Source organism: Bufo bufo, assembly GCF_905171765.1.
Source record: "Bufo bufo chromosome 8 unlocalized genomic scaffold, aBufBuf1.1 SUPER_8_unloc_1, whole genome shotgun sequence".
NCBI lineage: Eukaryota > Metazoa > Chordata > Amphibia > Anura > Bufonidae > Bufo > Bufo bufo.
Window position 1 is genome coordinate 193,416 of NW_024400009.1, and position 10,780 is coordinate 204,195.

General features: G+C 51.5%; 1 protein-coding gene across 1 annotated transcript in view; it reads right to left on the reverse strand.

The window, feature by feature from the left end:
* The window catches only part of LOC120982979 (RNA-binding protein Nova-2-like), a 50,648-nt gene extending 41,198 nt beyond the window's left edge, over positions 1-9,450 (reverse strand). The window contains exons 1-2 of the mRNA XM_040413083.1: positions 9,151-9,450; positions 422-568 (exon numbers count right to left, since the gene is read on the reverse strand). Coding sequence (XP_040269017.1) covers positions 422-568; positions 9,151-9,301 — 298 coding nt within the window. The 5' untranslated portion in view covers positions 9,302-9,450. The remainder of the gene's footprint in view (positions 1-421; positions 569-9,150) is intronic.
* Between the last annotated feature and the right edge of the window lie 1,330 nt (positions 9,451-10,780).

The following is a 10,780-nucleotide window of genomic DNA, read 5'->3' on the forward strand; positions in this document are numbered from 1 at the left end:
AGCTCTACCTCATAGACAGCCTATCCTCATAGTAGCTCTACTTCATAGACAGCCTATCCCTATAGGAGCTCTACCTCATAGACAGCCTATCCCCATAGGAGCTCTACCTCATCGACAACCTATCACCATAGGAGCTCTACCTCATAGACAGCCTATCCCCATAGGAGCTCTACCTCATAGACAGCCTATCACCATAGGAGGTCTACCTCATAAACAACCTATCCCCATAGGGCTCTGGCTCTTGGACATGCCACCCCGTATCTCACAGACTGCTTCCTGGTACACTCCTCTAGATTGTCAGCTCTTGGACTTAGCTCTCGGTTTCCCCTTATTCTGTACCATTGTGTACTTCCTGCCGGAACCTTCCATGATGCACCATAACTTCCAACAGACCTGCCATGTCCATGGCGCAGACACTCACCTGGGTAGAAGTCTTTAGACTTGGACAGCTTGATGGTCGCCCCCGTCTCTCGCTGCAGCTGGACAATTGTTTGGCCGCCTTTACCAATGATGGAACCAGCGGCATAACTTGGTATGAGAACCTTCAGGAACAAATCGCCATCATCTCCTGAAAAACACAAATCTATGTCACATTGGACCTGAGTCTTCAACGCTGGACTCGAAAAGTCCTGCAAACCTAAAGAATCTGAGGGCGTCTTCACTGCAGATTGTGACGCAGAATGTTCTGCAACTGAAGGTCCGTGGCCTTCATCTGAATACAGCAGCAAAGCCCATGGAGATCGGTACCTGTCAGGTGGATGGTTTAGTCAGCTCTGCTGTGCGGTATAGAGGTTCTGTCAGCTCTGCTGTGCGGTCTAGAGGTTCTGTCAGCTCTGCTGTGCGGTCTAGAGGTTCTGTCAGCTCTGCTGTGCGGAGTAGAGGTTCTGTCAGCTCTGCTGTGCGGTCTAGAGGTTCTGTCAGCTCTTCTGTGCGGTATAGAGGTTCTGTCAGCTCTGCTGTGCGGAGTAGAGGTTCTGTCAGCTCTGCTGTGCGGTGTAGAGGTTCTGTCAGCTCTGCTGTGCGGTGTAGAGGTTCTGTCAGCTCTGCTGTGCGGTGTGGTATAGAGGTTCTGTCAGCTCTGCTGTGCGGTATAGAGGTTCTGTCAGCTCTGCTGTGCGGTATAGAGGTTCTGTCAGCTCTGCTGTGCGGTGTGGTATAGAGGTTCTGTCAGCTCTGCTGTGCGGTGTAGAGGTTCTGTCAGCTCTGCTGTGTGGTATAGAGGTTCTGTCAGCTCTGCTGTGCGGTATAGAGGTTCTGTCAGCTCTGCTGTGCGGTGTAGAGGTTCTGTCAGCTCTGCTGTGCGGTGTGGTATAGAGGTTCTGTCAGCTCTGCTGTGCGGAGTAGTATAGAGGAAGCTATAAGTGAAGTCTATATAGTGGGTATTCCCTGGAGGAAGCTATAGGTGAAGTGTATATTGTGGGTAGACATAGCCCTGTAAAACCCCTTACCATTAATCTTCTAGTATTCTTCGACGGCCATTACTCCTCCTGTAGGTTCAGCCGATAATGACGCGTGTAGTGTCAGCCGATAATGACGCGTGTAGTGTCAGCCGATAATGACACGTGTAAAGGCATCCGATAATGACGTGTGTATCCTCCGCTGATAATGACGTGTGTATCCTCCGCTGATAATGACGTGTGTATCCTCCGCTGATAATGTCGCGTGTAGTGTCAGCCGATAATGTCGCGTGTAGTGTCAGCCGATAATGGCGCGTGTAGTGTCAGCCGATAATGGCGCGTGTAGTGTCAGCCGATAATGGCGCGTGAAGTGTCAGCCGATAATGACGTGTGTAGTGTCAGCCGATAATGACGCGTGTAGTGTCAGCCGATAATGGCGCGTGAAGTGTCAGCAGAAAATGACGCGTGTAGTGTCAGCCGATAATGGCGCGTGAAGTGTCAGCCGATAAAGACGTGTGTAGTGTCAGCCGATAACGGCGCGTGTAGTGTCAGCCGATAACGGCGCGTGTAGTGTCAGCCGATAACGGCGCGTGTAGTGTCAGCCGATAATGGCGCGTGTAGTGTCAGCCGATAACGACGTGTGTAGTGTCAGCCGATAACGACGTGTGTAGTGTCAGCCGATAATGGCGAGTGTAGCCTCAGCCGATAATGGCGCGTGTAGCCTCAGCCGATAATGGCGAGTGTAGTGTCAGCCGATAATGACGTGTGTAGTGTCAGCCGATAATGACGCGTGTAGTGTCAGCCGATAATGGCGTGTGTAGTGTCAGCCGATAATGGCGTGTGTAGTGTCAGCCGATAATGGCGCGTGTAGTGTCAGCCGATAATGACGTGTGTAGTGTCAGCCGATAATGGCGTGTAGTGTCAGCCGATAATGGCGCGTGTAGTGTCAGCCGATAATGGCGCGTGTAGTGTCAGCCGATAATGACGTGTGTAGTGTCAGCCGATAATGGCGCGTGTAGTGTCAGCCGATAATGGCGCGTGTAGTGTCAGCCGATAATGGCGCGTGTAGTGTCAGCCGATAATGGCGCGTGTAGTGTCAGCCGATAATGACTTGTGTAGTGTCAGCCGATAACGGCGCGTGAAGTGTCAGCCGATAACGACGTGTGTAGTGTCAGCCGATAACGGCGCGTGTAGTGTCAGCCGATAATGACTTGTGTAGTGTCAGCCGATAAAGGCGCTTGAAGTGTCAGCCGATAACGACGTGTGTAGTGTCAGCCGATAATGTCGCGTGTAGTGTCAGCCGATAATGACGTGTAGTGTCAGCCGATAACGGCGCGTGTAGTGTCAGCCGATAATGACGCGTGTAGTGTCAGCCGATAATGTCGCGTGTAGTGTCAGCCGATAAGGGCGCGTGTAGTGTCAGCCGATAATGGCGCGTGTAGTGTCAGCCGATAATGGCGTGTGTATCCTTAGCCGATAATGACGCGTGTAGCCTCAGCCGATAATGGCGAGTGTAGCGTCAGCCAATAATGGCGCGTGTAGTGTCAGCCGATAATGTCGCGTGTAGTGTCAGCCGATAATGACGCGTGTAGTGTCAGCCGATAATGGCGCGTGAAGTGTCAGCCGATAATGACGCGTGTAGTGTCAGCCGATAATGGCGCGTGTAGTGTCAGCCGATAATGACGTGTGTATCCTTAGCCGATAATGACGCGTGCAGCCTCAGCCGATAATGGCGAGTGTAGCGTCAGCCAATAATGGCGCGTGTAGTGTCAGCCGATAATGACGCGTGTAGTGTCAGCCGATAATGGCGCGTGAAGTGTCAGCCGATAATGACGCGTGTAGTGTCAGCCGATAATGGCGCGTGAAGTGTCAGCCGATAATGACGTGTGTAGTGTCAGCCGATAACGTCGTGTGTAGTGTCAGCCGATAACGGCGCGTGTAGTGTCAGCCGATAACGGCGCGTGTAGTGTCAGCCGATAATGACGCGTGTAGTGTCAGCCGATAATGTCGCGTGTAGTGTCAGCCGATAATGGCGCGTGTAGTGTCAGCCGATAATGGCGCGTGTAGTGTCAGCCGATAATGACGTGTGTATCCTTAGCCGATAATGACGCGTGTAGCCTCAGCCGATAATGGCGAGTGTAGCGTCAGCCAATAATGGCGCGTGTAGTGTCAGCCGATAATGACGCGTGTAGTGTCAGCCGATAATGACGCGTGTAGTGTCAGCCGATAACGGCGCGTGTAGTGTCAGCCGATAACGACGTGTGTAGTGTCAGCCGATAACGACGCGTGTAGTGTCAGCCGATAATGGCGAGTGTATCCTCAGCCGATAATGGCGAGTGTAGCCACAGCCGATAATGGCGAGTGTAGCCTCAGCCGATAATGGCGAGTGTAGCCTCAGCCGATAATGGCGCGTGTAGCCTCAGCCGATAATGGCGCGTGTAGTGTCAGCTGATAATGGCGAGTGTAGTCTCAGCCGATAATGGCGTGTGTAGTGTCAGCCGATAATGACGCGTGTAGTCTCAGCCGATAATGACGAGTGTAGTCTCAGCCGATAATGGCGAGTGTAGTCTCAGCCGATAATGACGCGTGTAGTGTCAGCCGATAATGGCGCGTGTAGTGTCAGCCGATAATGGCGCGTGTAGTGTCAGCCGATAATGACTTGTGTAGTGTCAGCCGATAACGGCGCGTGAAGTGTCAGCCGATAATGGCGTGTGTAGTGTCAGCCGATAATGACGTGTGTAGTGTCAGCCGATAATGGCGTGTGTAGTGTCAGCCGATAATGTTGCGTGTAGTGTCAGCCGATAATGGCGTGTGTAGTGTCAGCCGATAATGGCGCGTGTAGTGTCAGCCTATAATGGCGCGTGTAGTGTCAGTCGATAACGGCGCGTGTAGTGTCAGCCGATAATGGCGCGTGTAGTGTCAGCCGATAACGGCGTGTGTAGTGTCAGCCGATAACGTTGCGTGTAGTGTCAGCCGATAACGGCGCGTGTAGTGTCAGCCGATAATGACGCGTGTAGTGTCAGCCGATAATGACGCGTGTAGTGTCAGCCGATAATGACGCGTGTAGTGTCAGCCGATAATGGCGCGTGTAGTGTCAGCCGATAATGACATGTAGTGTCAGCCGATAATGACGTGTGTAGTGTCAGCCGATAATGACGTGTGTATCCTCAGCCGATAACGGCGTGTAGTGTCAGCCGATAATGGCGAGTGTAGTGTCAGCCGATAATGACGCGTGTAGTGTCAGCCGATAATGACGCGTGTAGTGTCAGCCGATAATGACGTGTGTAGTGTCAGCCGATAATGGCGTGTGTAGTGTCAGCCGATAATGACGCGTGTAGTGTCAGCCGATAATGACGCGTGTAGTGTCAGCCGATAATGACGCGTGTAGTGTCAGCCGATAATGGCGCGTGTAGTGTCAGCCGATAATGACGCGTGTAGTGTCAGCCGATAATGACGTGTGTAGTGTCAGCCGATAATGACGTGTGTAGTGTCAGCCGATAATGACGTGTGTAGTGTCAGCCGATAATGACGTGTAGTGTCAGCCGATAATGACGTGTAGTGTCAGCCGATAATGACGTGTAGTGTCAGCCGATAATGACGTGTGTAGTGTCAGCCGATAATGACGTGTGTATCCTCAGCCGATAACGGTGTGCAGTGTCAGCCGATAACGGCGCGTGCAGTGTCAGCCGATAACGGCGCGTGTAGTGTCAGCCGATAATGACGTGTGTAGTGTCAGCCGATAATGGCGTGTGTAGTGTCAGCCGATAATGACGCGTGTAGTGTCAGCCGATAATGACGTGTAGTGTCAGCCGATAATGGCGCGTGTAGTGTCAGCCGATAATGGCGCGTGTAGTGTCAGCCGATAATGACGCGTGTAGTGTCAGCCGATAATGACTTGTGTAGTGTCAGCCGATAACGGCGCGTGTAGTGTCAGCCGATAATGGCGTGTGTAGTGTCAGCCGATAATGACGTGTGTAGTGTCAGCCGATAATGACGTGTAGTGTCAGCCGATAATGACGTGTGTAGTGTCAGCCGATAATGACGTGTGTATCCTCAGCCGATAACGGCGTGTAGTGTCAGCCGATAACGGCGTGTGTAGTGTCAGCCGATAACGGCGCGTGTAGTGTCAGCCGATAATGACGCGTGTAGTGTCAGCCGATAATGACTTGTGTAGTGTCAGCCGACAACGGCGCGTGTAGTGTCAGCCGATAATGACGCGTGTAGTGTCAGCCGATAATGACTTGTGTAGTGTCAGCCGATAACGGCGCGTGTAGTGTCAGCCGATAATGACGCGTGTAGTGTCAGCCGATAATGACGCGTGTAGTGTCAGCCGATAATGACTTGTGTAGTGTCAGCCGATAACGGCGCGTGTAGTGTCAGCCGATAACGGCGTGTGTAGTGTCAGCCGATAACGGCGCGTGTAGTGTCAGACGATAATGTCGCGTGTAGTGTCAGACGATAATGTCGCGTGTAGTGTCAGCCGATAATGGCGTGTGTAGTGTCAGCCGATAATGGCGCGTGTAGTGTCAGCCGATAATGGCGCGTGTAGTGTCAGCCGATAATGGCGCGTGTAGTGTCAGCCGATAATGACTTGTGTAGTGTCAGCCGATAACGGCGCGTGTAGTGTCAGCCGATAATGACGCGTGTAGTGTCAGCCGATAATGACGCGTGTAGTGTCAGCCGATAATGACTTGTGTAGTGTCAGCCGATAACGGCGCGTGTAGTGTCAGCCGATAACGGCGCGTGTAGTGTCAGACGATAATGTCGTGTGTAGTGTCAGCCGATAATGGCGCGTGTAGTGTCAGACGATAATGTCGCGTGTAGTGTCAGCCGATAATGACGTGTAGTGTCAGCCGATAATGACGTGTGTATCCTCAGCTGATAATGACGTGTAGTGTCAGCCGATAATGGCGCGTGTAGTGTCAGCCGATAATGGCGTGTGTAGTGTCAGCCGATAATGGCGCGTGTAGTGTCAGCCGATAATGGCGCGTGTAGTGTCAGCCGATAATGGCGTGTGTAGTGTCAGCCGATAATGACGTGTGTAGTGTCAGACGATAATGACGTGTGTAGTGTCAGCCGATAATGGCGTGTGTAGTGTCAGCCGATAATGGCGTGTGTAGTGTCAGACGATAATGTCGCGTGTAGTGTCAGCCGATAATGTCGCGTGTAGCCTTAGCCGATAATGTCGCGTGTAGTGTCAGCCGATAATGGCGCGTGTAGCCTTAGCCGATAATGGCGCGTGTAGTGTCAGCCGATAATGGCGCCTGTAGTGTCAGCCGATAATGTCGCGTGTAGTGTCAGCCGATAATGTCGCGTGTAGTGTCAGCCGATAATGACGCGTGTAGTGTCAGCCGATAATGACGTGTGTAGTGTCAGCCGATAATGACGTGTGTAGTGTCAGCCGATAATGACGTGTGTAGTGTCAGCCGATAATGACGTGTGTAGTGTCAGCCGATAATGACGTGTGTAGTGTCAGCCGATAATGACGCGTGAAGTGTCAGACGATAATGACGTGTGTAGTGTCAGACGATAATGACGTGTGTAGTGTCAGCCGATAATGACGTGTGTAGTGTCAGCCGATAATGGCGCGTGTAGTGTCAGCCGATAATGGCGCGTGTAGTGTCAGCCGATAATGGCGCGTGTAGTGTCAGCCGATAATGGCGTGTGTAGTGTCAGACGATAATGACGTGTGTAGTGTCAGCCGATAATGACGTGTAGTGTCAGCCGATAATGACGTGTGTAGTGTCAGACGATAATGACGTGTGTAGTGTCAGACGATAATGACGTGTGTAGTGTCAGCCGATAATGACGTGTGTAGTGTCAGCCGATAATGACGTGTGTAGTGTCAGCCGATAATGACGTGTGTAGTGTCAGCCGATAATGACGTGTGTAGTGTCAGCCGATAATGACGTGTGTAGTGTCAGCCGATAATGACGTGTGTAGTGTCAGCCGATAATGACGTGTGTAGTGTCAGCCGATAATGACGTGTGTAGTGTCAGCCGATAATGACGTGTGTAGTGTCAGACGATAATGACGTGTGTAGTGTCAGCCGATAATGACGTGTGTAGTGTCAGCCGATAATGACGTGTGTAGTGTCAGCCGATAATGACGTGTGTAGTGTCAGACGATAATGGCGCGTGTAGCCTTAGCCGATAATGGCGCTTGTAGTGTCAGCCGATAATGGCGCGTGTAGTGTCAGCCGATAATGTCGCGTGTAGTGTCAGCCGATAATGTCGCGTGTAGTGTCAGCCGATAATGGCGCGTGTAGTGTCAGCCGATAATGGCGCGTGTAGCCTTAACCGATAATACCGTGTACGTGTTTTAGACCGTATGATAGGTCACATTTTTGACATTTTCAGTCGATTGTCGCCTTTATCTTATGTGAAAATACAACTTAAAGGGGTTGTCAAAAATCAGAAAAACATGGCTTCTTTCTTCTACAAACAGCGCCACCTACGCCCACAGGTGTGGCATTGCATCCACTTCTATGGCGCTTTGCTGCAGTACCAGCCACAATCCATGGACAATGGTCTTGTTGCTGCTTGATGAAAGCAGCCAGGTTTTTTTTCTGGATTAGGTGCGGATGCGTTGCGGGTGCGTTCTGGGAAAATCGCGCGATTCTTCAAGCATGTTCATTGAGTTTTGTCTGCGATTGCATTGCGTTGTTCAGTTTTTTCCGCGCGAATGCAATGTGTTTTATTGTGTTTTGCACGCGCGTGAAAAAAACGGATTGTTTACTAACAACATCTATTAGCAACCATCCATGAAAATCGCATCCGCACTTGCTTGCGGATGCTTGCGTTTTTCACACAGCCCCATTCACTTCCATGGGGCCAGCGTTGCGAGAAAAACACAGAATATAGAACCTGCTGCGATTTTCACGCAACGCACAAGTGATACGTGAAAAACAACGCTCATGTACACAGCCCCATTGAAATGAATGGGTCCAGATTCAGCGCAGGTGCTATGCGTTCATGTCAAGCATTGCACCTGCGCAGAAAACGCGCTCGTGTGAAAGGGACCTAAATGTTCCTCTAGACTGTGCAGGACGATACTATAATGGTGACACAAGGGTGGTGGAGGGCCCTCTGCCCGTCATCTTCTTGTGACCCTCGTGATAAGTTATTCATTCAAGAAACCCCTCCGTCCACCTCTCACAAGCCCATTGTAGGGGTTTGGACTTTGTGCTACACCCGTCCCTTGGTCTTATCACTGGATGTGCAATATCTGCCTGCTGGGGGGTTCTATGGGCAAGGCGATATATGGCGGTTCTATTTGTGGAGATTACAGTCCTGTGTGTGGACTGGTACTTCTCAGAGGCCTGAGCCAGTCTCATCCCATATGATTCTCTGTGCTCACAAAAATGGAGGCTCGAAAAGGCTCCATCGTCGTCTTAAACACAATGTGGATCTCAGGAGGCTTGCCTCCTGAGCCCCCAATCTCCAGATATCACAGTGAGGAGAACGGCCCGAGGAGCCTCACATCCACGCATCTTATGTAAGAGCATGAAATGTTATGGCTGAGGTGGACAAGGACACAAGTAGTTAACCTCCACAGACAATAGACGGGTTAGTGAATGGAGATGCCATGGAGAAGGCCACACAAATCCGTGCATGATGGCAAGAGGTGACAGATCCTGGAGCAGAAACCACCGTATCTATGAAGCATACCAGGATCAATGTCATAAGGTCATAGCTGCTGTCTCAGCCCCCCCCAGAATATAGGACCCCATCCCCTTAATATCTGGACTGACCTGCTGTGTTGGACCTCTTGGTGCTGGAAGCCTCAGTTGGAGTCTCCAGGGGTCTCTTTCTTGAATCTGAAGCCTCGGTCTCCATCTGTGGGGTTTGCTGCTGTTGTGCAGGAGGATAAGGAGCATTCTGGTGAAGAGACCCTCCAGCCATTGTGGTCCTGAAGACAGTGGCTGAGGAATGGAGACTGGAGAGCAGAGTGGCGGTGGTGGGGGTATCACAGTCCCATTAATGCAAAAGATCTCCTGGGCTGTAATAACGGCGGAGCCCCCGGTGTGTCCTCCCAGACTCTCTTATTGCTGTTTCTTCATATTATCCCTCCCCCACAGCTGAGGACAAAAAAATCATGGATTGAAAAGACAAAGGGAGGAAGGAAATGGGATGTGTGAGGGCTTATACTGAGGAGAGGATGAGAGGGGGAGGGGGCTGCAGGGTGAAGGGGATGTGAGAATTGGGGGGTTCAATCTGATCAGATGCTGGAATTAAGATGAGGGTATCAGTCCTGGATGAGGCATACAATTAGCATCTCTATAGAAAGGAGCTGGGGGCAGAGGGCCAGGAGCTGACGTCAGGATGCTGAGCTTGGAATTGGTCAGGAACAGCCCCCCTCCCCTCACACCCCCGGCCCCTGATAGGCAGAAACTCTCCTGGCTTTATTCTAAGGATGAGGATAAAACAGCAAGTGCATCCCACCACAAAAGCCGAGGACGAGCAGCTCCAACCTCCTGCTGTAACCAGGCTTCTGAGCCTAGGCCAAAAGTCTGAGGGGACACAGTGTGGAAGGAGGTCTGAGTCTGAGAGGAGGTCATCATTTGTGGGGATACAGTGTGGAAGGAGGTCTGAGTCTGAGAGGAGGTCATCATTTGTGGGGACACAGTGTGGAAGGAGGTCTGAGTCTGAGAGGAGGTCATCATTTGTGGGGACACAGTGTGGAAGGAGGTCTGAGAGAAGGTCATCATTTGTGGGGACACAGTGTGGAAGGAGGTCTGAGAGGAGGTCATCATTTGTGGGGACACAGTGTGGAAGGAGGTCTGAGAGGAGGTCATTATTTGTGGGGACACAGTGTGGAAGGAGGTCTGAGAGGAGGTCATCATTTGTGGGGACACAGTGTGGAAGGAGGTCTCAGTCTGAGAGGAGGTCATCATTTGTGGGGATAGTGTGGAAGGAGGTCTCGGTCTGAGAGGAGGTCATCATTTGTGGGGACACAGTGTGGAAGGAGGTCTCAGTCTGAGAGGAGGTCATCATTTGTGGGGACACAATGTGGAAGGAGGTCTCAGTCTGAGAGGAGGTCATCATTTGTGGGGACACAGTGTGGAAGGAGGTCTCAGTCTGAGAGGAGGTCATCATTTGTGGGGACACAGTGTGGAAGGAGGTCTCAGTCTGAGAGGAGGTCATCATTTGTGGGGACACAGTGTGGAAGGAGGTCTGAGAGGAGGTCATCATTTGTGGGGACACAGTGTGGAAGGAGGTCTGAGAGGAGGTCATTATTTGTGGGGACACAGTGTGGAAGGAGGTCTGAGAGGAGGTCATCATTTGTGGGGACACAGTGTGGAAGGAGGTCTCAGTCTGAGAGGAGGTCATCATTTGTGGGGATAGTGTGGAAGGAGGTCTCAGTCTGAGAGGAGGTCATCA